The following is a 26,273-nucleotide window of genomic DNA, read 5'->3' as shown; positions in this document are numbered from 1 at the left end:
GTCTACTTACCAACCGATTTGTAACATGCCCAATAACCAATACAACCTACCGGAGGGTATCTTCCGACTATATCACATACATAGTCTACACTTACCTCGAGCAAGCACTCACCCATAGGAGATGCCACCATTTATACCATCTAGGTGGCTTACCCATGCAAGACATCTTCATCGATGAGACACAAGAGGCCTATGCCTTTTCCCAAATCCACAAGACTAAAGATGAAGAGAACGACCTTGAAGAATCCTCAGAAGAAGGAAGGGCACTAGTCATCTAGAGAAGAAGCCCTGCAAGAACTTTAATAACCTCTACTACACCAAGGTCCTCAACCTCGCTATAGTAGTAGCCACATGCTAGTTCTTCTAACTCATCATCTTCATCCTTAAGGAGGTGCCCAAGAACCAATGGACAAGCAAAGAGCGAGTGCACTAAGGTCCCACCAAGGTCCCCAAACTACCTATAGTAGCACATGCTGGTTCTTCTAGCATATAAATCTTAACAGCATGGTTAAATAATTCCATGGCCATAGATTGGTCTTTCAAAGACATATCGGATACTAAGTCGTGGAAACCCTTTAATAGCATGCATCAATCCAGCCATTGGCTTTCCCACAGACCCTTTATTACGTCTTCTTTCTATGAGACCATATCTTTGGAACCAATGTGGGTTGTTAAGTCTCACCCATGCTAAGCCCCATCTACTACTTTCCAAAATTTTTATGGGCTCAAAGTTGATACAAAGCCTCTCCTAAGGTGCCACATACAAGCTGCATGAATAAAGAGTGGAACAAAGTAGAATCAAAAGAGTTGAAGAAAGTAGTGTGTTAGAGTTTTCACTAGAAGGAGCTTCTACACAGGCACATCTTTAGTCCCATGCCCATGCCCATGACGATGACACCTGTAATATATACACAGGCTCTACATATAATAGATACATAGGCACAACTCTTTCTTGCACTTGCATTAAGCTACATGAAAAAAGAGTTGAAGACACATAGGCACCACTTTTTCTTACACTTGCATTAAGCCGCATGAACAAAGAGTCAAAGAAAGTAGAATTAAAAGAGTTGAAGAAAGTAGTGTTTTGGAGTTTTCACCACAAGGAGCTTCTACACAGGCACACCTTAGGCCCCAAGTCCATGCACATTACTTGCAATGTAATAGACATATAAGCACCACTCTTTCTTGCGCCTGCATTAAGCTTCATCTTCGACAGTCATCCAGGTGCATTTCTAGATAAGAGGACCATGACAAGCACACAAGCTTGGCCCATGGTATGACCCATTTATTGGATCCGTATCCTTAAATCAGTAAATAAGAACCTCCCATGGCCTCATCTTTAGCATTGCCAACTCTTGGTCCACCTTGCCTCTACCCCTAGTACTGGCTAATGCCAAATTCTCCAAGCCATAAAGGCCATGCAGCTCCATTGTAGCTATGGGTAAAGCCAACTATCATGCATCAACAATCTAATGATCTTGACTCCCCAAGAAAAGGGATGTCTAGTAAATGTCAAAGAAAGTTGTAAAGAGAGTAGAAGAAAGCAATTGTGTGGATAAATCTTTGAGTTGGAGGAGTGAGTATACACACAAGGGCACACGGTCTACCCATTTACCCATGCACATCACCTACATATCTCACTTATGGGAACATTTTATTTTCCCATCTTGCATCTCACGACATACACATATACATGCGCTTGCAGCTAACCTCATCAATATCATCCCTCCAGGTATATCTCTGGAAGGATTAGGGGAACATGTCGGGGGTGTAGGCTTGGCCATGGTTACCATCGTCGGAAACCTTGGACTTTGTAGGTCCCTCCATAGATCTTCCATGCATACATCCATTACTTTTGATTCCATTTTCCACACAGCCAATCTCGTCCTAGAGCTGACCTATTTATGTTATATTCATGATAAATCTCGCATGTCTAAGTTATCTAATTTATTACAGATACATGTCAAATTTCTACCTTCATGATAAAAAAATAATAAATCTAACTAGATATATGACCTAACTAAGAGAAAATTATATGATTGATACTAGAGTCAGGTCACATGGCATCAGCAATGGTTTTGGTCGGATGGTTGTGATGCACAGTTCAAGTCAGCATGACAATTCTATTGGCTCTAGAAAGTATGTCTTGTTCAAGTAGATTAAACAAAAAAATAGTATTTTTATATGATTTTTTAATTTAAATAATCCTCAAAGAAATTATTATTTGAAAGTAAAGAATAGAACATAATTATTTTAATTAAAACCATATTAATATCTAATTTTAAAAATAATTAAGAGATAAATTATGATTATAATAGTGTTTTGTAAGATAAATTTTAGCTAAAGTGTCACTAATATAAGGTTTACACCTTTACAAAAAAAATAGTTTTATTTTAAAAAATATAATTGTAAATAATGAGATTTGTAAAGTTTATCCCTTTAATGTTTTCAAATGGCTTCTTCCCTTTCATTTGAGCGATTGAATGGCTATATTTATGTTGAGATGTCAAGCTCAACATGAGCTAACACTCACGAGGCGCCTGCATGACCGTTCGACATTTACATCACTGGCGGGTTTGCTAGCACTGACATATCTTCGCCAGAGATTCTACACTTGACTAGTCCACGCATACCCACTCCACTTTAGCATGTTCACATTATGGACCGCTTGTATATACTCTAGTATGTGTGTTAGTCACTTTATCTCCTTTGTAGACCTCTTTTGTTGAAGAAGAAGACTAACAATTTTCAGCCTCTCACCTTGTGTGTTCTTCTCTAGGGTTTGTGAGAGTGTGTGTGTGCGTGCAAGAGCTAAAGCTCTTTTCTCCCATGTATCTTTTTGATTTAGACACCACAAGTAGGAGTTATGGCTACTTTAAAAGATTTCCAAATCTAGTTTCGCCAATGAAACTATGAAGCTACATCATCGACACCTATCTAGGTAAATCTTTGGATAGGGGAGCCATGGTGTGGGTGAAAGGTTACTCCATGGTATGACCCATCGCTTGGATACTCTTCCCAACATCTTCAATGAGAACAACTCGTTGTGGCCTTCACGAGACCATTTTCCTCTTCTTCAACTACCTTCATTATCACAACAAGAACCTCACCTCAAGGCACAACTAGCAACAAAACACCCCAGTCTCTAGTTTCATCATGAGATCTAGGAATTATATCTTGTCATGCTACCAAACCATTTAAAACCACCATCAGCCATTTCCAATCAAATGAATGTGACCTTAGCGCATGAATCTTCAAGCAAGCCATGGCAAGTCATGGGCCCTCTTTCCTTGTACAAACCCACCGACCAATGCACAAACCCGGAGGTTAGGCCTCACATCAAGCATTTTTTTTCTACATTGCATCATGTGCAACCTCAGCATGCTTCCTAACTCAAGGTCTAATCAAACCCTATCTCCAATAGGCCCCGAAGCATGTGGACCGGCCGACTATATAATTCAACCATCTACGCCTCATGAATTAATAGCATCTTACTGCACCACCCGAGTTTGGTGGTGTGCGGACACGGTCACCATTAAGAAGGGGGGTATCTTAACCACTTCATAGGTTAACATGGTTTCACCTGCCCGACCTATTGTAAGATGCTTTTCCATCTTACCAACATGTAACACAAGCCTAATTCTTGTAAGATGGCATTGCACTTTACAAAATGGCCTTACCTTGACCTTAATGCCAAATGGAGAAGTGGTAAACTTCATGCACATAGTTGCTTAAGATTAGAACTAGGGCCAGTGGACTATTTTTAAGTTTTGTCCGACCTAGTGTAAAAGCTAGTCATTTTTATATAAGTTGGTTTTGACATTAAGCAATACACATTCATTCCCTTGTTGCAATATAATACTAGTCAACTCTCCCTCTTCTCTTTCCTTTGCTAGGTTTATTTGTAGGCTTCTCCCTCTTATTAGGTTCTTCTCCATCCACCTTTTTGTGAGAGAAGGCCATTTTCTTCTCACCTCTATCTAGAGAAAGGAGATCTTCCTTCACCCGCATAGCTCTCGACAATGAAGTGAGGATGCATCGGACTAGCTATGAGACGGAGAGTCTAGCACACCCACATTGGTGGGAAGTTGAATGCAGTTCGAAGGCAAGACCGAACGACACAAATTCGGTAAAGGTAATCTCTTGAGTTGAATATCTTGAACATCTTTTGTTTATCGGCGGATGCATGTATAGCATACCTAAGAGTTATGCTCTCTCTCTCTCTCTCTCTCTCTCTCTCTCTCTCTCTCTCTCTCTCTCTCTCTCTCTCTCGTCTCCCGATTGGACCTTAAAAATGAAATGAAAATAGCAATTGCATGAAGCCTTATAGAAAGATCTATTTGTGGTTCCTCATTTGTTGGGTCAGGCAATCAAGGGCAAACAACGACAATAGATGAGGCTCACACACGCGTAATAGTGGCGAGATACCACTGACCAACCTCAGGCCCGCTCCCCCCCACCTCATATCCCCTCCATCCACATAAATTTGGGGGGATAGAGACAAGCGTGAGAACCCTTTATGCCTTTATACTTTAGTGGCCTAACTTTTTATTTCATATATGGGATATGGACCCTTGCCACGTGGCAGAGCTGACATCGACCCTTCCAACACCCTCTTCTGCAAACAGCTGCACACGTACACACCCAACACAGAGGTCACTTGCCCAGCCAATGACAACACTCGACATGCTAACTCACATAGCTTGCCCAACTAGTGTGTAAACCTTGCATACCAGCACACGTGTCTGGGTGCCACACGCACGCACACATAGAAGCTCCATCAACAACGGAGGGATCACACGGGTACAACAAGATTCAATAGCAGAGCGAACGGACCCTCCTGCGCTCTGATACCATTGTTGGGTTAGGCAATCAAGGGCAACCAATGGTAGTAGAGATGAGGCTCACACACGCGCAACAATGGGCGAGATACCATCAGGGCCAACATAAGGCTCGCTCCCCCCACCTCATATCCCCTCCGTCCACATAAAATGTGGGGAGATAGAGACAAGCATGAGAACCCTTTTTGCCTTTATATTTTAGTGGACTAACTTTTTATTTCATATATGGGATATGGCCTCTTGCCACATGAGGCAAAGCTGATGTTGACCCTTCCAACATCATTGTATCTTGTTGATTCCCAACACCTTTGACCTCCTATGTAGCAAAGCTTGAGAGAGAATGAGAGAGAATTAGGTGGCCCTATGTGTCCATCCCAACAAAATAAGAACAAGCGTGCTAAAAGAAACCAACAACTTCCCTTGAGCTTTCCTTCTCAACAACATGATTGTCTGATGCTCATTGTTATTCTCATGCTCTCATGCCCTCTTGCCCTAGACAACAATGTACCTCAAAGGACACCCCCAAAAACTTGGTCTAATATAAACAAGGACCATTTTTAGATAGATTTAGTGTAGGAAGGATTTAGTTACTAAAAGAAGAGGCAAATAATGTTCCCAAGGTTCAAACTAGTGAAAATAAATAACAAGGTGATCTATTCTCATACGCTAGGCCTAAAGATATCATATTTGTGTCCATTATCACTTGTAGAAAAAAATATTTTTTAAGTGCTCTAGATCTTAAAAGTATTAGGTATATTATGTGGTTAGAATGACCACAATCCAAATAAGGCCATGTTGAAAGGGGGTTGATGGGCCAATGGCCATAGTGAGCTTTTACTCTACACTGTTTATTTTAGATTTTTGCATCCTCTCTCTCTCTCTCTCTCTCTCTCTCTCTCTCTCTCTCTCTCTCTCCAACCTTGTGCTTGAGCCATTCATGTAAGACACGTGTACGTGTGGATTGATGAACTTAGAGCCGCGTCCCACCTAGGGCCTCCAGGGTTTGTAGGAATGGCGGGTGGTGTGAAAATAGTGAAAGGTCACTTTTTCTATAAAACTAGGGAAGCCCTACTAATACTTTCATATTCGCAAGTTTTAGCAGGGGTTCAGTCAGAATACTTTCAAAAAATAAAAAAAAAATCTCCTTAATTCTCGCTGATGCAGACCCTCAATACCTTCCTGGGTGGGACGTCTACCCACCCCCTCCATACTTTGCGGAGCCCTCCCCCCACAAGCAGTGGGTGGGACGCGGCTCTTAGTCGGGGCTCTAGCCATTCATAATATAAGATACATTGCATATAGAAGAACAACTAACAAACGAGACCCCCCCCCCCCACACACACACACACACACGTGCTATGAAAAAGTCGTTCTAGAAAAAGTAGCCCCCTCCTTCTAGAACGGGCACGCTTGACCAAGGGTTACTAAGGACTTCTTCAAAAGGGCTACATTAAAGCGTGTGAACACCTTTGACATTTTCGTCTTCCCCTCATGTTGCCTACTTCCACCACCCTTTCTATATGCAGCCGTTACATTACACAGGTTCACGATTTCGCCATAGCCAGGGTTTCGATTTCGCCGTATCCGGAGCTTCGATTTCCCCATAGCCAGAGCTTCAATTCTGCCACAGCCACGGTCTCGATTTCTTCGAGTTTAGGCTTCCATTCCGCTATCGTCAGAGCTATCATAGTCAGTACCTTCGCAGGTAGAAGCGGGCATTGGCCAGACTCAGAGAATGAAAAAAAGCACATACAACGCATTCAAATCCAGCAATGGCCATGGAAACCCCAGAAATGGCAGTGGTAACCACAAAATCGGCAGTGGTAAACCTCAGGACCGCGACGAGCTCTTGGGGGGTGGGGAGGGCTCTTATGGAAATGGTGCCCGCATCCGATATGATGACAGACAAATCCAACAGCAGGATTTTGAGTATAAGAGTGTTCAAGAGCTGGAAGGCTATGCTGTTCAGAAATCGAAAGAGACCACTAGCAGCGTTCAAAACTGCCTTAAAGTGGCTGAAGGCATAAGAGGAGATGCCACCAGAACTCTGCTCAGCTTGCATGAACAGGGCGAGCAGATCAGGCGGACCCATGAACTGACATTGGACATTGACCAGAACCTCAGCAGGGTAGGTTTAGGAGTTTCTTGCTTTTCTTTAAGGGCCTTACATCATGCCGCATGGTATTGGTTTTTGCTCCCAATGGTGATTTCAAGCAGCGTGGTTGTCCTCGTTGCCTTTCCAATTGTGCATTCAAGCATGTGCATGTCTGTGTGTATGTTGTGCGAGTGCATGTGGATGTGTGCATGTGTATATGTGCATTCAAGAATGTGTATGTATGTGTGTTTGTGTTTTGTGAATGCATTGTAGAGTTTGTGGATGCATGTGCTTGCTTGTGTGGATGCATGTGCTTGCTTGTGTGTTTCCTGTGTGGGTCAGTGCACAAACATGTGTGTAGAAAACGCTCTGCGTAGAAAACCCTCTTGTATGCTTATGTTTATGTAAACTTGTGTGACATAAAACCCTGCCAAAGGTGCTTGTATGTTTATGTTTATAGCTCGCTTATCGTGTCTGATAGGAAATTTGGATTCCGTGTGCATGCGCGTCACGCGAACATGTGCTTGTGCATAGGCCTTGCTGTGAAGTCACCATCGCGGACTCTAAAAGTGGCAACTTTGAGTGTTATTTTTACTTGCAGGGTGAGAAACTGCTGGGAAGCCTAGGAGGTATGTTCTCCAGGACATGGAAACCAAAGAAGAGCCGCCCAGTGACAGGCCCAGCTGTTTCTAGAAGTAGGTGGACTCTTGTTTGAAGTCAAATGAGGCTGCATTGCAGTTTCTGTGAAGAAACAAACTGGATTCTCTCCTGACTTGTTGGTTGTGAACAGATGATTCTTTCAAGAGAAGGGGTCACCATCTTGAACAACGTGTTGCCCTTGGGATCAATGGGAGCAACTCCAAGGAACGTACTAACCGGACTCCTTTCAATTCCAATGGACAGCAGACCACACAAGACATACTTGAGGTAGACTGCCACTCATCATGACATGTTTAGATGTTTTTAGGACTTATTTTGAGGGGCAAAAAGTTCTGAATCGTATGCTATGTTCATCAGATGGAGAGAACCAAGCAGGATGATGCTCTGTCAGATTTGAGTAATGTGCTGGACGAGCTGAAAGGCATGAGTCTAGATATGGGCAAGGAAATATCAAGGTTTGGAGACTGCACTTTTTAAGGCATGGCATGCCTGCTGGTGCTTAGCAATCGATGTACTCTTTGTGACAGTTCTGTTTGTGTTATATTGCAGGCAAAATGATGGATTGGATAAGCTTCAGACAGATGTCACGACTCTGAACGACAGAGTGCTTGGTGCTAATCACAGGGCTCGACGTCTCCTTGGGAAATGACGTTCTTTAAAACAACAGAGTGTGTGGAATGGCACGGGCTCATACTCTTCCTGGTGCAGTGTATGCTTTGATTGAAAAACCGTTGAGCGTCAGGTACATAGTTGCCTTGGACCATCAGCTCCCAGTGCCACATAAGGCTGTGTGGGGTTTTGGATTCCTTAAGAGTTCCATTTCTATCTCATGATATCCAATATTTTGTGCTCGCACACTGCTAAGTTTGTGCAAACTTAGCTACATGTGTGGATATTAAGTACCATCATAACTTTCATGCACATATAACCAGAACACCTTGTTGAAACAGAATTCACATGAAATTATAGTTAAAGGTGGGTAGGGTGTCACGTGGCATGATTACATGAGATTATAGGTAAAGGTTTGTCAAGAATGCATTAATCAGGGTTTACAAGTTGTAGCATGGCATGTCTATTAATGTTTGTTGGAGCTTTGGTGTTGGGACTTGGATAATCTCTTTTGTAAAAATTTGTAAAAAGGGACAAGATCCTGGGGTTATGTGGCCCCTAATCAGCTGCCAAAGTTTTTATCTGAGCTTTCAAAGATAGATGGAAGTTTTTTTTTTGTCTTGAGAGGTTTAATGTGTGTGGCCCCTCTCCTCGCTACCTGGTTGCATCAGCTGAGGCTTAACCCACAATCAGAACGATGGGTGTTGAGTGCTCTACCACTCATACCAATAGGAAAGGGAAATTTAAAAATCTTTTTTCTTTACTAGTACCTAGCTATATGTGTGTAGGACACAACAAAGCTTCTTTTGATTCTTTTTTCCTCTAGCTTCTTTTTCTTTGGTATTGTGAGAGAAGGTACTGAAATTGCCAATGAGGTGATAGCTCAAGTGGTTGCCTTGGACCAAGAGGTCCTAGGTTCAAAACCCCCCTTGATGCTTCCTTGGTGGCATTACCTATGGGCGGATAATTAAGCGGCCATGGGTGGGCGAAAATCAGTAACTACAGGAGGATCTTGGGCCTAAGGCCAGCCGAGAAAAAAAAAAGGTACTGAAATTCCATGCCACAAGGGTATATTCTAACCCACTACCTTCTTTTAATTCCTTGGCATTTGGAGAGTTGAAAATAAACACTTACATCTAGAATAGGGGTGGAATTTTAGAGCTCCTTATCACTTGCACCCTTCTCAAACCGGGTAACAACCGCCAGCACACACATGAAGTGCATCAGACATCAGATGAGATAAAAACATAGATCAATGCTCTTTCAAAAACGATGACTAGCTTCTATTCTTTGGTGCAAGTGAATCCTTAAAGCTACCTCCTAGCAGCCCCAATTGCAATAACGAGAGCAGTGTGAAGGCTAATCGCGAGCGGTGTGAAGGCTAACCGAGCCCTTCTTGGTATAGGTAGAACCTGTATCATATAATGAGTAAATCAAATATGACTTCATGATAGTGTGCACACACACGCCTTATATAGTTCGTAAATTGTCTCTTTCATGAAGAAAGCAAATGGAAAAGTGAGAGTCAAAGCAATCATATAAATAAGCATCAGAATGGATATCCTGACCATCGATGGATTGTACTTACAAAAATTATTTAGCATCAACCAAATGGTAAAATCATAGAGCTAAAAATGCCAACCAACAGCTATTAACTTTGTCAATGGACTGAGGAAAGTCAAATGAATTAGATATGGTGAAATATGTGAGCCAAAAATGCCTTAGGCAGAGGGTTTTAAACATAAGTATATGTTTTGTTCCAGGGTACACAAGCAGTAAGGCTGTTAATATTAAAGCCTTGCGCTCTGCACATCCACGAACAGTGTCTCTCTCTCTCTCTCTCTCTCTCGATGCACCCAACGTATCTCTTGATTAGCACAGACAAGCTACTCATCTCTTTCGTTCACTCATAATTAAGAAGAACTTACGCACAGAACTCAAGACACAATGCTCCTCAAAATCCTGCTCTTCTTCTCTAATTTTCTCATTCACGGGCTTCTCTACTGGCATAAAGCTGCTGCCCTTTCGTACTCGCAATTGGGAAAGCGCACCGGCCACATACCAAAGCTCCAGTCCAGCACTCGCTTACTATGCTCACAGCTTCGTCTGCAAAAGAACAACAATCCGGATTGCGAAAAACTGTTGATGTAGATTTAGCTGTGCCTTAGACCTTCTCTAACCACACACAAATTTGGCTTTGTTGCTCTCTCTCTCTCTCTCTCTCTCTTCTTTGTATGTGCATGTATATATATGGCCACTTTGCACTCATCTTGGTCTTAGTATGTAAGTTTTGAAATCAAGTACCTAAATTGTATTTACTAAAAAATATTCTCAAAGTATGTAAGTTTTGAAATCAAGTACCTAAATTGTATTTACTAAAAAATATTCTCAAATGAGGTCTAATAACCTCATTTGAAGACATTTGAGTTTACTTTGATCCTATTACCTCATTTGATTCCTTATTAAAAAAATATTTTCGAATGAGGTTATTAGACCTCATTTGAAGACATTTGAGTTTACTTTGATCCTATTACCTCATTTGATCCCATTCCAATTGAGGTCGTCACGTGGAAACACCGCTCAAAGACAAAGACATAATCACCACAAACATCTAGGTTGCATGAAACGTTTCTGTTAGAGAAACTTCATAGGACAAGAAACGCGAGGAAATGGAAAACCTATGTGGATGGAAACGCCGAGGGTAGGTTGACTTTCAAAGCCAATATACAGTGCAAAACATAAACGAAACATTAAAACCACATTTAAAAGAAAGACTTGCTCCGAGTTTCTCATGAATCAAACATTGAGAGACAAATACATAGGTGACATATCAATGACATGATACAGTTACATAGATTCTACAATTTCATCATCAAGTAGATCCTCAATACATGCTTCTAAAGCATCCTCCTCCAATATATCCCAATGTTTGCATCGCCCTTCCTAAATATTAACCTGAGGTTGCTATGCACATACACTAGGTCCTCAGCTTCTTATGACCTAGTCAATTGTAATTAACCAAATGAATAAACCCATAAGTAAACCAATTGCGCTCACAAGCTGAGGCATTGGACACCTGGGACCACCCGAATGGCCAATCTTTTCAAGTGTGGAGCTAGCAAACTCAATCTTGCAGAAGCTACACTTCCATTTCTTGCTTTCCTCTTTATTGAATGAAACTATAGGAGTGACATACTTCCAAAGGGGCTCAGGGGTGACTGGTGTGGTTTGGGCTTGAATGGGTTCACAAGAGGCACTGCGGAAGTCGATGGTGAGGAAAACATTGTTGGAGTCACCTAAATGCAAGGGCTCTTCTTGTTTGAGGTGGGTTTTTTTGCTCAGACTCAAATGTCTTGGTGCAGAGCCACTCTGGAACAAGCACAAGCTTAATGCAGCTATAATTTAGGGCTCTTTTTCGAATAGCATCAGGTAGTGAGAGAGAGTTTTTGAGGTCAAGGGGGCACCTGCAAGATGAGAAAAGCACGATTCTCGGGGCACAATGAAAGCACAAGCACGGGAGAGGTTTGGTTTGGCTTGTTAAACCGATCTTCTCTTCATACATGAACCTGTAGGCGTGTAGGTGCGCACACGGGAGAGTGCAGGTGCGTTGGGAAGCAAAAACGTAAAGAATGTGCACTACGAAGCAAAAAAATGTAGGTGAGTTTTTTCCCACCAAATCTCTGCCACGTGGCCAAATTTTGGCCGTTTTTTTGAGGTAAGGTAGGATTTTTAAAAGGGGGACGAAAATTCAAAAAAAAAGGCCATTTCCCTCACGTTTCCAAGGTAGAAAATGTGTATACCAGCCAAGAAATGGGGAAATGGCGTTTCCCTCACGTTTCCAAGGTAGAAAACGTGTGCACCAGCCAAGAAGCGGGGAAATGGAGTTTCCTCGCCTCCAGCCCACATTTCTTGCAACATAGCCAATAAAAGAGCTACTTTTACTATCATATCTTCAACAAGAGGACCCCTCTCAAGATAGACACATAAGCACACACATGGCCAAAACAAGAAGACTCCATGTTTTCCTTCCACTTTAATTTGAAACCAAGATTTACAAACCACTAATCTTGAAATGAGTGTGTGCACGCGTGCGTGTGTGTGTGTGTGTGTGAGAGAGAGAGAGAGAGAGCATTTGGGTTGATTATGCCTCAACACTCTTTGATTATACACACCACTTTAAAAACCCCTAATCTTGAAATATGTGTGTGCATGCATGTGTGTGTGTGTGTGTGTGTGTGTGTGTGTGAGAGAGAGAGAGAGAGAGAGAGAGAGAGAGAGAGAGCATTTGGGTTGATTATGCCTCAACACTCTCTGATTATACACCACTATGGTTGGCATTATATTTTCATATGCTTTTGTGGGAACCTCCTCTCCAGCATGAGAGACTACTACACATAAATAATAGTTATCTCTTGCATGATGATTTCAAAGCTTTAGTACATGATGCTTTCCTACTTAGTTGTTAGATAATGCTGACAGTGCTTGGTTTCGTTTTGTGCAACGAATGCAGATAGTCATTGTTGACTATGCCAAGTGCTATGTTGTTGGCACTAGGCAAAGCGTTTAAATGGCTAAGCAACAAATCCATTTACTCACACGACACTCAGCCATCTTTAAACTTTTATGCAAGATCGACAAAATGTGTTGTGTGAAGCCAAAGCGTGTGTCTATGTGAATCAACAAAGAAAGCTACAAAAATGGCAAATTCAATTGAGATGTAACCAAATCCAAGATAAAGGTTTCTCATCGAAACAAATTTTCAAAAGCTTACACTGGTAGGCAGAGACACAAAATTATGTGTGTTAAGAAATTTGATGGCACATGGCCATCCACAAAAACGGAGCTTGCAATTGAATGTATCAATCATTATCAAAACACATATTTTAGAGTTCATTTGTTATGGATGTTGATATCCATGATTTAGAGTTCATTTGTTATGGATGTTGATATCCATGATGCTCGCAAAAATTTCTTAAATTGTGTGCATCCCATTGTTAACAATGAATCTACTTTGAGATATCACCTACCTTTCACTGAGGAAGAGCTAACACCTGCGTTATATGGCATGGGATGTTGGAAGTCACCTGGTTAGGATGATCTAATGGTTGAATTCTTTGTTGCTTTGTGGGATGAGCTTAAACTTCTAATCTTGACCATGATTAATGCTGCATGGGAGACATGATATATGCTGCATGGGAGACATGATATATGCTTACTTCCTAGAAAGAAGGCCATGTGACTTTGGTACCTAAAAAAGCATTAGGAGAATCCTTTAATGATTGTTGGTGGACCAATCATTAAAGGATTCTTTAATGATTGGCAACCAATCACATTGATGCCAGTTATCTACAAATTGGAAACTAATATATGCCTACTTCCTATAAAGAAGGCCTTGTGACTTTGGTACACCTAAAAAAGCATTAGGAGAATCCTTCAATGATTGTTGGCACCAATCATTAAAGGATTCTTTAATTATTGGTGACCAATCACATCGATGCAAATTATGGACAAATTGGAAACTAAAATGCTTTGCAAATTGTATTGGCGGACTACTTTTTCATGGTTTGCATCCACAACAATATGGTTTTGTCGCCGAAGATAAATTATGGATAATATTTCTAATGTTTATTTGGCAATAGAATATGCCAAATATACCTATCAGGGCATCCTTGTCATGCAAGTGGATGTAGCAAAAGCCTTCAATACATTTCAATGGGACTACATAGCTAAGGTTATGGCTACAATGGGCTTTGTTCATAAAATGTAACAAGCTATTTATAGTACTGCCCAATGTGTTTTGGGTCATGATCTCTCACCGAAGTGGACATTCCAAAATTCTGTGTGCATCAAGGATGCCCTCTTAGTACATTACTATATGCGATTGCCACACACCCACGTTTTATGTATATGGATGTCTTAACTGCATAGGGGCAATTACATGGTCTACAATTATCCAATGATTCACATTTTGTGGCCCAAGCATGTTGAGAGATGTAATCGTGGTGTTGTGTGTATGTGGGAAAGCACCCTAAAGGTGCAAGATATTGTGGCAAGATAAGAATGCCACATGTATTATTGAATGGTGTGTGAGTGTTGACCAAAAGAGTGGAAAAGGGAGTGCCACATAGATGATGATGTGTGAGTGTTGACCAAAAGAGTGCCACATGTATTATTGAATTGTGTGTGAGTGTTGACAAAAGAGTGGAAAAGGGAGTGCCACATCGATGATGATGTGTAAAGTCGGATAAGGCTAGAGGGCCTATATCATTGTATGGTTCATTGTGATATGCAATAGAATAGGAATTGAGTGTTGAGTGTGCAATCTCTCTCTCTCTCATGGAGTTTTTAGTGTGGTATAATCCACCTTAATGATGTTGCTTAATCTCTGTCTATCACCATGATCAATCCCATTTTTGGATTGTTAACTTGGTATATCAGAGCCAACTTGGGCTCTTAATCATGGTGATTATTATGTATATTAGCTTGTTTGTGTGTTTGTTTGATTACGCATGTTATTATGGATCATTTTTTTAAAAAATATGCACACTCTATTATTGTTCTGTATTTGCATTTGAGAGAGGAGTTCAAAGCTGCCTATGAAGCTGAAAATCAAGATTTCAGCATTATGGAGTCTTCATCAAACATCAAGGAGAAGCTGCCAAGAGAAGATATGCTGCTGATTATGCCTCAAGAAGGTTGGTTTTGTGAGTTTTGCCTCATAATTTTTTTGACAAGGGTTGCTATTTTGGGATGTGTGAATCCCTTGGTACCTTGCACCTTGGCAAGGATGTGAGGTGCATGCTTGTTCATGTGAAAACAAGCAATTGTGGGGGCTGCTGGTTGGAGCTGATTGTGTAAGCTCACTGATTTGCTCATGAAAGATGTGCTGGTTGTGGATGCTATTGGAGCATTCATTTTTTTGGTTATGCACCTGTGGTTTCATTTGAGAGACCATATGAAAAGCACCCTTGAAGGTTCAGCATGCAATGAGGAGAGCATGCAAGGTTATGGAATTCATTTTGGGAGCTTAGGTGGTCATAATAATGGCTATGTAAACCTCAAGAGGGAGGTTAAATGGATGAGGCAAAGTGAGGGTCTCACTTGGGAGTTCATTAACAAGCAATTTGATGGTTGTGTATACCTTAAGGAGGAGTTGTAGGGCAAAAATAGTGTTGTAATAGCATGGCTATGCAAGAGAAGCTTGTATAAAAAGCCTTAAACACAAATTTGAATGGTAGCTAGGAGGCACCATGGCACACAAACTTGAAGAAGTAACCAATGTGATGAGCTATGGTGGATCAAATACTAGAATCAACATCATTAACAAAGTGATTAGACGATAATTAACAAGTAATTAGATGATAATTAAGATGTGATTAGTGAATAATTAATAAGTAATTAGATGATAATTAAGATGTGATTAATGAATAATTAACAAGTAGCTTAATGTAGGCATGGATAATCACAAACTAGCAAATTCTCATTAGGCCAATGCCTCAATTTATAGAGTTTACATCCAAGCATCTAATCCCAGTGATTTCTCCTTGATTCACTCCACCTCTTTTGCTTGATTCTCTCCACCTCTCCCAGAATATCTCCACACTTCCTAAATCTTCTCATGCTACCCTTTATTCTCTCCCAGTAGATTCTTCTCACATTTTCACAGGTTCTCTCACATTTACAAATTCTCTTTTACAGCCTCTAACCAAGGGCTTGTTCTCGCACACACCCTATTCACTTGTATATTTCAACACCTCCCCTCAAGCCTCCCCTCAAGTGCATACTCCTAGCACACCTAGACCCTATACCAAGTTTCCCTCTTACTTGATAGTCCGTGACACCAGTGCCTAGCACACCTCCCCTCAAGTGACCTTAGCACACTTGGACCCTATATCAAGTTTCTCTCTTACTTGATAGTCCGCGACCTGTGCCTCAAGCCTCTAAACTCATAGTCCTTGACACACTCTCTCTCTATGTGTCTAAGGCTACTACAAGTGCCCGCGACCTTGACTAAAGTGCTCACACATACATCTATCACGTGGCCTACATCATCGGTGGCTCAGAGGTGGTTTTACTTTGTTGGGGCAGGTTACATTGGGTTGTGGGGTCTCTCTCTCTCTCTCTCTCACAGAGATTTTCACATGGCTCCTCACTCTTTGGAGCCTCACATCTTCTCTTGTCTTCAGTCTTCTTCTCGTGGCCGCTTCTCTTCACGCGTCCATGTCTTCCTCTTCTTTCAGTCTTCTTGTTGTGGCAGCTTCTCTCCTCGTGTCCATGTCTTCCTTCAGCTTTTCTTCTTGGTGTGGATCTTCCTCTTGGAAAGAGATGTTCTTCTTCTTTCATGGCTGGGGCCATGAGCTTGTCTGTCAGGTCTTCTTGCTCCATGTGAGCAACATGTTTAAATGTTTTGTTGACAGTTCCTTTGGGCTTTTGATGTTTATCTTGTGTCATTATGCAATGCGAACCCAAATCTATGCGGGAGGTCTTATCTCTTGCCTTATTCTGGACAAGGGGAGTGTCTGATCCCATTTTTACACTGAAGTAATGTGCCCAATACATAATGCATATAGCATTCATTCTTATGCACATTCCCAAATGCGACTCTGGCTGTGAATAATCTTGAATTTGAGTGTGATTTACAGGCATTAACCAAGGGTTAAATGCAAAATGATGATTACCACAACTTTATCAGCATAATTTTACCAGAAATTATATTAAATCAAGGGTAACCAATTTTATCACCATAATTTTACAAGAAATTACATTAAATCAAGGGTAACCAATTTTATCACCATAATTTTACCAGAAATTACATTAAATCAAGGGTAACCAATTTTATTACCACAATTTTATCACCATAATTTTATCAGAAATTACATTAAATCAAGGGTAACCAATTTGTACGGAATGGTTGGAGTATCAAACCAACTCTGAATTACAATCTGAAGTTATAGAGATCTGTATCAGATACCTAATGGTTAATTTGAATCCTCAATTGCACCAAAATATAGTGATTAGCATTGATTAATCATTGATTAGCAAATTAATCCTGTGTTTTGTGTGCAAAAAACAGAGTATGCGAGGAGCCAAGATCTGGGGCCTTAGACTTCAAATGAGCTCAAATCCTTTCAAGGCCATCAATAGCAATGAGTCTAGTAGAGGATTAAGCCAAGAAACACAAGATTTGACCAAACATTGAATGCTTAATCTCTGTTTTACCAAAGTCACCTGTAGATTTGATGAAGAGCTTGGATCTCACTGTAGACTTGATCAAATCAATTTCTGACTTCACCAGCTTGTAGAGCATGCTTGAAAACACTTGGGGCTATTAGGAATTAGAGCCATTGCAACTAAGCAAGAAGAAACCTCAAATTTCCTTCTGAAAAATGGTGCCTGTAAAAAATGCGATTTCTCCTACATCCGCACGCCGGCGGTTTGCTGCGTTGATTCAACTAGCTGGAGCACAAGGGTGTTGGCTATCTATGGCTAGAAGCAATGGAGCTAATGTTGAGTGTGTAAGGAGATAGAGCTCCTCCACCAGCTGGGGGTACAAAGGCTAGTTGAAAAATAACTAAAAATTTGATTATTTTCTAATTATCTACTAATCTTAATTAACCAGATAATGGGCTCATAAACTTGATGAATTCTAGGCTTGGCTCTGATACCATGTTAAAATTACAGCAATGTGATGAGCTATGGTGGATAAAATACTAGAATCAACATCATTAACAAAGTGATTAGACGATAATTAAGATGTGATTAGTGAATAATTAACAAGTAGCTTAATGTAGGCATGGATAATCAAAAACCACCAAATTCTCATTAGGCCAATACCTCAATTTATAGAGTTTACATCCAAGCATCTAATCCCACTGATTTCTCCTTGATTCACTCCACCTCTTTTGCTTGATTCTCTCCACCTATCCTAGAATATCTCCACACTTCCTAAATCTTCTCATGCTACCCTTTATTCTCTCCCAGTAGATTCTTCTCACCTTTTCACAGGTTCTCTCACATTTACAGATTCTCTTTTACAGCCTCTAACCAAGGGCTTGTTCCCGCACACACCCTATTCACTTGTATATTCAATAGAAAGTCTCAACTGAGAAAAGAAGTAGAGGTGGCGACTTAGACTACAACAGCAATAGAGTTGCCCAGTTAAGCGATGGTCAGCAGAATTAGCAACTAAGGCATGGTTGTAGAGTCCCTGCAGTACAAAATCAGATGAGCTAAGGGAGATGATGTGCAACAAGCTAGTGCCTATTCAGAGGAGGCTGTTCATCAAAGGCAGGTATGAAGGGTGGTGCTGACATGCCCGGCGGCATGTCAGCACCACCCTACAGTACAAAATCAGATGAGCTAGGAGAGATGATGTGCAACAAGCCAGTGCCTGTTCAGAGGCCTGTTCAGAGGAGGCTGTTCCATCAAAGGCAGGTATGAAGGGAGGTAGGTATGAAGGGTGGTGCTGACATGCCCGGCGGCATGCGAAGAGGTAGGCGGCAACAGCTCCACGAACAAAGTTGAGAATCATGAGTTGAAAACAGGTCACAAAGAACAGAATCGACAGTTTTGCCAACTGGACATGGACTCATTGGAACAAAGCCTAGAGAAAAAGCGAGCGCAGCAGAGAGTGGCAAACTTCTACTGCAGTGAATGGAGAGCAAACTATACAAGGAAGAAAAGTGCATACGAGAAGAGCAGAGAGTGCCACATGAAAGCAGACGTGACTGAACCAGTAGGAAACAAGAACAGGACCCGAGAGCAGTAGAGAAGCTTCTTGACATCATGGAAGATCACAGCCCACGAATGAAGTTTAGCTATGGCGCAGTGTAGGCAGTTTGGGGAAGAAGAAGAAGACTTCGAGATGCAGTCATGTGGGTCCACAATGGCCTGCAAGGGAGTGTAGGACCATGTGATTAAGACTAAGTGGGCCAGAAGAAGCAGTCAACAAATGGTAGGTGCATTCAGAAAAGCTGCATGCCATTTGTCATGCGAATGACAGCTAGAGATGTATTTAAATCAGCGTAGCTGGAGATGCATTTGAATCAGCGTGTGCAATAAAACAAAATGTAACAAATTGATTTTCTTATTGGGCTTGAACCTTATTAAATTTAAGGGAGGATTCACACACACCTTCATTAGTTAAAAACTATGAAGAAGCATTGAAACATATTCACACACACAAATAGGAACTCAAAGGTTTTTTATTTTTAGCCAGCTTATGGGGACAACCTTGCCCGAGCCTGTGTGCTCAAAACGAGGATTTTTTTGTAATCACCCATGGCATGAGGGTTGCCCTGCCCTCGAGCTCACCAAGAAGCTCAAAATGGTTATTGTGATGTGTGCATGAGCGATGCACGTGTGAGGTGCATGCGCATGGGTTGGTTCCCACCCGAACTTCTATATTCACTCAAATCGGACTCAGTGGTTCCGCTGTGATCAAAATGGACTTGGTGTCTAAGATGGTAGACACACGCACACATGTTTGATTGATGGACACTCCAATGTATCATTGAGGGGGAGTGTTGAGAGGTAGCGATTGCATTTGTGCAATGCTACTTTGATATGGGTGATGGATGATGGGTGAGTTGTGGAACACCTCGATTAAGAGGGGGTGTTGAGAGATGTAATCGTGGTGTTGTGTGTATGTGGGAAAACACCCTAAAGGTGCAAGATATTGTGGCAAGATAAGAATGCCACATGTAATATTGAATGGTGTGTGAGTGTTGACCAAAAGAGTGGAAAAGGGAGTGCCACATGGATGATGATGTGTAAAGTGGGATAAGGCTAGAGGGTCTATATCATTGTATGGTTCATTGTGATATGCAATAGAATAGGAATTGAGTGTTGAGTGTGCAATCTCTCTCTCTCTCTCATGGAGTTTTTAGTGTGGTATAACCCACCTTAATTATGTTGCTTAATCTCTGTCTATTACCATGATCAATCCCATTTTTGGATTGTTAACTAGCATATGTAGATGATTCTTTGTTCATGCCCAAAAATGATTCAAATGATCATGAGAACTTTGGAATTATTTGGTAAAGCAATTGGACTTTATATCAACTTTTCTAAGTCTAAACTACTTTTGTTGACTTCTTATGCTGGCATGCAGTGTTATGTCTAGGATAAATTACTCACCAGACCACTTGGTTAGATATTTGAAATATCCACTGGCATGGTATATGTCTATGCAGGATGCCATTCATTGAGTATTGAACAAGCTGAACAAGCTGAAGGCCAAGCTAGCATATTGGAAGCTTTCTACATGGCCTTACATGTGCGTCTGAGAATTGTTCAAACGACCATTATGGCCTAGGTGCAATTTTACTTGCCGTTGTTGATCTAGCATAAAGCTGATATTGATACTTTTATATCTGATGCCTTGGAATTGTTGTGTAAAATTAAGCATCATATGAGAGCATTGTGTCTTCTGAGACGATCTTTGGTCTACACCTAAAATGCATGGTGGACTAAATTGATATTGATACTTTTATATCTGATGCCTTGGAATTGTTGTGTAAAATCAAGCATCATATGAGAGCATTGCATCTTCTGAGATGATCTTTGGTCTACACCTAAAATGCATGGTGGACTAAATGTACTTGATCTGCATTATCATCTCTTGGCAAGAAAGGCCACCATGATTCCCCCACTTTTTTCCAGCTTCGACAGCCATGGGCCATAATGCTTACAGACATGTGTGCTTCCATCAAGACTAGAGCTTATGGCAATTGGCACATTTCTCACTGGGAAGTAGTGCTCAGTAAATTTGAAGGAAAAATTCTAGGATGCCCTTATGCATCTTCCCTTCTTTGTGATTGGAAATTAGCTTTATCTTCTATTTAGTGGCATAGCCATGTCGGGGGTGGTGTGGCCGAAGGCAACGAGTCTTCTATGGGCCAGGGGCAATAAAGGACAGGAAAGAGGGGGTGGTGTGGCCGAAGGCAACGAGTCTTCTATGGGCCAAGGGCAATAAAGGACAGGAAAGAGGGGGTTTTTGAGCCATCTAACGTTCAAATATCGTGCTAGTGGTGGAAGGGAGGTTTCTTAAGCAGGGTCTAGCTCCTCCCTCTTTATGTACTAATCACCTCTTGGGATGTTTCCACTCATGTGTATGGACGACACCACCAGGCCAAAGCGAAGCTTGGATTGGTGGGCGACCTAAACCAATGAGCCATCCGGGTGTGTAATCGGGAAATACAAACAATTCTGGCATGTTGGGTGGATCACATATGGAAAACAACATGCTTCTGAAGCAGTAGAGAACATGTGGATAACAATATGCTTCTTAAGCAGTAGAGCACATCTGGAAAACATCATGCATGTAAACTCCATGCTTGAAGAGACTATAAAATACAGCACTATTTAAATTATAGTTCTTCCTATCACACTAAAGATTTTCAAATACAAGCATAAGGAACTCACCCCATAACTTGTGTGTAGGGTGGTCTAGATCGAGCCATCAAACAAAGGGATAGAGGCAATCTCATCGATCTAGGCACCCGCACCATGTGGAAACATAGTGTCACCACTAGGCAAGCAGAACCAATCACCCTCATACTAGATTTAATATTAATGGTCTCTCCATGAGAGAAATTTATAACCATAATTGCTATCCTACAAGGTGCTTCTATACTATCTAGGCACAAGCCTAAATTCATTGGTTGGTGATCTTTCAGCATTTACTATATCTTCCAACTAATCTAAAGTTAGTGCATCAAATCCCCCTTGCAACAAACAAGGATTAGTAGGCAAAATCTATTGAGATTCAGTAGATATTAGCACAGGCACGACCCATCGAACATGTCCAAAGAATTGACATATGCATGCTTATTGAATTCCATCATTGGATAGACAAAATCCTTTGCAAAAATAGCATACCTATAATATCAATAATCTTCTTAGTGAGAGGATTGTAGAGACAATAACCTTTGCTTTCAACACTATAACCAATAAAAATGCATTTCACTACCTTGTTATCAAGCTTAGTTCTACTTATGCATATGCGAAGCAACTAAAACATACGTATTCAACTTTAGGTTTTGCATTGAATCAAGCCTCTTGTGGACTATTAGTCTTCAAAGCTTTAAAGTGGGACCTGTTCAGCACATAGGTAGCACAAAGAACTGCTTCCATCCATAATGTAGGAGGTATTGCTGATGTGACAACCATGCATCTGACCATCTCCATATAAGAGTCACGATTTCTCTCTCAACAACACCATTCTACTATGTTGTATAAGGAGTTGTACATTGATACTTAATGCGTTTTTGTGCCAAATTTTTTTTGCATGCATTAGACATATATTTTCCCCCTCTGTCTGAATGGAGAGTTTGAACTTTTAAGCCAGTTTCATTTTCAACCATAACAACAAAGTGTTAAAAATGAGAAAATACCTCTGATTTTTCTTTCATGGGGTAAGACCAGTCGTACTTGTTATAGTCAATGAATGTAACAAAGTATAAGTTTCCTCCCAAAGAAGTAGTCCTCATTAGACCACACCCATCATTGTGTATGAGCTGCAATTTGTAATCAGCTCTATTTGTTGTGTCCTTTGGGAAAGGTTGATGACAACTTTTTGCCAAGGATGCATCCTTCACAAACATATTGTGGTGGTGGAATAAGTTGAGGAAGATCCTCAAACATCCCATGTTTTTATAAAAGCATCAAACCACCAATATAAGTGGGGCCACAATTGGGCATATTTCATTGCATTAGAAGTATTTGGCAGATAAGCAACATCAGACTTGTCACACATGTCCAATTTGTATAAACCACTAGTGATTAAAGATCTAGTAAAAAGTACACTTTATTTGTCCTATACATTTATCATTTATAAATTCAACATTAAGACCCCCCTTGCTAGAGTGGGCACAAAAAGCAGATTCTTGTGAATTCTTGGAACAAAAAGTACATTTTGAAGACAAAGATCCTCACCACTAAGAGTAGTGAGAACTATCTCACCACCCCAATACCTTTAACTAGGTAAGAGGCATTGTTGGCACACGTAACAATGTGACCACCTTGTCCAATCTCCATATGTTTAACTAAACTTCTTTGAGAAGTTATATGCTTAGAAGCACCACTATTAAGAAACCAACTAGATAGTTGCACTGAAAGGAAAGACTCCCATGCATGCTATAACTTTTCATTATTTAGTCTGGCTCATTTTGACAGTATTAAGATTCAAAGACAAGGCCTTTGTTTGTAGATCAAAGCTTGGCGAAGGATACCCAATCCATCAATATTAGCATCATTCCATTTTATGAAGCTAATCATGGTCTTACTCGACCAGAAAAGCAGTTGAAATTTTTGACAACAAGGAGGTACTATGTTTTGATATAAACAGGGGCCTAGAGGAGCAATAAATTTTATACTAATATCATCATCTTTGATACTTGCCAAGGTATATATGCACATAACATTTGAAGTCATAATTGATACATTATTTTGGACACCCCATCCGTACTTGAGAAGAACACTACATAAGCTACAATCACATAGAAATCACTATACATTCAAGCTGGTGGTGGTGACATGGTGTTCAGGCCATAAAGAAGTTATGAGAGGATGAACATACATCAGGTAGGGGGGATGTTAACCCCATTTTGGGCTTAACAAAGGTGCTTCCTACTACAAATGGGAGTAGCACAAAAAGTGTCATCATGTAGTGGCACTATAAACATTATACATATCATGACAAAAGTTGGCAAATGACCAAGCTTAGTAAGTTTAGGGCTTAAGTTTGGGTGCCCAAGTGTGAATAAGGGCCGATTGTATATAAGTAAAACAAAGACACAATCCCCCTTTGTGCTAAGTGTGCTCTAGTTATCTTCTTCCTCTACTTTTATGTGTGGATGAGAGAGAGAGAGAGAGAGAGAGAGAGAGAGAGAGAGAGGAAATTATTGTAGCTTCTTGCACATCTGTCTCTTTATGCTTTGTATGAGAGAGAGTGAAGGAGATGAGTCCTTGCAAGGAGGTGTGGCTAGCTTTTGGGAGGTGACAACAAGAAGGAGATTCGGGAGATTGAAGCTAGCAACAATTGGGGGAGCTTGGAGGTTAAAGACATCTTGGGCTAGAAGCAAGGTAAGAATACCATGATGGTTGTAGTCTATTTCATTGTTTGCTTGAGGAGGAGAGTTCTTGAAAGAGTAGAAATAGTCCATAACAACAACCGCTTGTTAGTTATAGTAGTTCCCAAACCCGGAATTGAGTGTTCTTCCACTTGTTAGAAGGGTGTTGAAATGTAATTTGTCATCAATTTTTGTTTAGTCCAAATCCAACACTTCTCTATCTTTACTTTTTATAAAAAGTCAACATTACCACTTGTCATGTTGATTATTGATCGTTCCTTCTTGAGTTGTGTTCCCAATTATGTCATGTGCTAACATTAATTACATTTTAAGTTAGTAAGGGCTCTCATGTTGGCAAATCTACCAATAATGGGAAATGCATATGATAATCCTAGCTATATTAAGTGCTTGGGTATGCTTTCTTCTTACTCATGTTCTTCTACGAGAGTGGCTTAAATTATTTTTCTTAATAACTTTCTTGCACTAATTATTTGTGCACAGCTCATGGGCAGGTACTATATGCATGTCTAATTTATAGACCACCACTAATATTTGGTTAAGAAAAGGCACTAAAGAAGATGGTGTATGATTAATACCACCAATTTCTCCCTTCAAATCATCCCAATCATGCCCCATCTAGTCCTCCACTTGTGATGAGGGGTGTTGATTAGGAAGACGTGGTGAGTAATTCCAATCAAGCTCAAAATAGGCAAATCTATCTAGTATGTCAAAACTATAAAATTCTACACTTTTAAAACATATTTTTTACTCTGAGTTTTTAGTCAGCTTAGCACACTATTAACATACATAGTATTAAAAGGGTGAGCAACACATTTCTTGAGGCGCTGCGTGTGTGGTGGGGGGGTGAGGAAAACTAGAGAAGTTCACCATTTTAATACATAGTATTAAAAGGGTGAGCAACACATTTCTTGAGGCGCTGCGTGTGTGGTGGGGGTGATGAAAACTAGAGAAGTTCACCATTTTACCATGGAAGCTCGTTGTTGCAAAAGCTCACCAAAAATTATTCCCTAAACTTTAGATGTTGCAAGTACATGAATATGCATCTTCGTATGTTATGTAAACGTCCTTTAACTTGTTCTTTTTTATGCATGATAAATCTTCAAAATGAATATCTTTTTTTATTTATACTTACAATGTTTATTAGTAGCTTCACAAATGAAGAAAGTAATGCTAGGACGTCTGGTAAGTTAAGCATGTATCACAATTCTAACTAGCCTTCGTACAAACATGACCTTTGGATTAATAAAGTTTTATTTGCATGACTCCATTGAATGTTTTCAAATGAGATTGGTCCTGAACTTAAGGCACAATCAATGCATTGTGTATTACTAAAAAGAATATCCCCAAGATTTATACTAACAACTCAATAGCACCTTATGCTTGAAGAAAATTATCTCTCATATATCCTCATGTACTTTTTTATAGTTTGTGTTCCACTCTAACCAGCATGGTCCCAGTTGGTTTTATGTTATATACAAGTTGCTCCTCATCCAAATGTATATTATAAGATGTGACTTATTGATGAGGGGACAGATGAAGTGGAATTGCATCAAGAGAACCACAATGTTTAAGAATGATAAGGTTGCATGCATCTCATAAACAAGAAGTTGAATAGGTCTTTGCAATTTAGGTCTTTGCAATGTAATGCCATACTTTGGGGGCCACACTTGTGGATTTACCAATTGGGATATATGGATTAGAGGTGATAAAGGCCCAAGAGAAAGAGAGTGATAGAATTAATTTTCCATCATTTAGCCTTAATATTACCAAATTTGTGTGTAAATGTATACTTTTGGATTCCTAATTATGCTTACACCTAAAACAAATAGCCATAACCTAGATTTTTTTTACTAAAATTGTGTGTAAATGTGTACTTTTGGATTCCTAATTATACTTACACCTAAGACAAATAGTGTTTTTCTGCTAAATTTGTGTGTAAATGTGTATTTTAAGATTCCTAATTATGCTTCCACC

The 26,273-nt window shown here is 40.4% G+C and overlaps 1 protein-coding gene across 1 annotated transcript; it reads left to right on the top strand.

Annotated features, from left to right (window-relative positions):
- Positions 1–6,323: 6,323 nt before the first annotated feature.
- LOC147625300 (SNAP25 homologous protein SNAP33-like) lies at positions 6,324–8,695 on the top strand. The gene is made up of 5 exons (XM_086818977.1): positions 6,324–6,969; positions 7,538–7,631; positions 7,727–7,863; positions 7,954–8,051; positions 8,146–8,695. Exons 1-5 carry the CDS (start codon positions 6,577–6,579, stop codon positions 8,243–8,245), a joined length of 822 nt encoding a protein of 273 aa, XP_086675103.1. The 5' UTR covers positions 6,324–6,576; the 3' UTR covers positions 8,246–8,695.
- Positions 8,696–26,273: the final 17,578 nt, after the last annotated feature.

This window comes from Cibotium barometz, chromosome 24 (genome assembly GCF_041138505.1).
Source record: "Cibotium barometz isolate CiBa-2024 chromosome 24, ASM4113850v1, whole genome shotgun sequence".
Taxonomy (NCBI): domain Eukaryota; kingdom Viridiplantae; phylum Streptophyta; class Polypodiopsida; order Cyatheales; family Cibotiaceae; genus Cibotium; species Cibotium barometz.
Note: the sequence above shows the minus strand (reverse complement) of the source record. Positions and strands in the feature narration are given on the sequence as shown.

What these genes read in the sequence shown, in the direction of transcription:
- LOC147625300 (XM_086818977.1), top strand. Translation starts at nt 6,577, where the DNA reads ATGAAAAAAAGCACATACAACGCATTCAAATCCAGCAATGGCCATGGA. An exon ending in TTGACCAGAACCTCAGCAGG is followed by an intron (nt 6,970 to 7,537) that starts GTAGGTTTAGGA and finishes TTTTACTTGCAG; the next exon opens with GGTGAGAAACTGCTGGGAAG. An exon ending in CCACACAAGACATACTTGAG is followed by an intron (nt 7,864 to 7,953) that starts GTAGACTGCCAC and finishes TATGTTCATCAG; the next exon opens with ATGGAGAGAACCAAGCAGGA.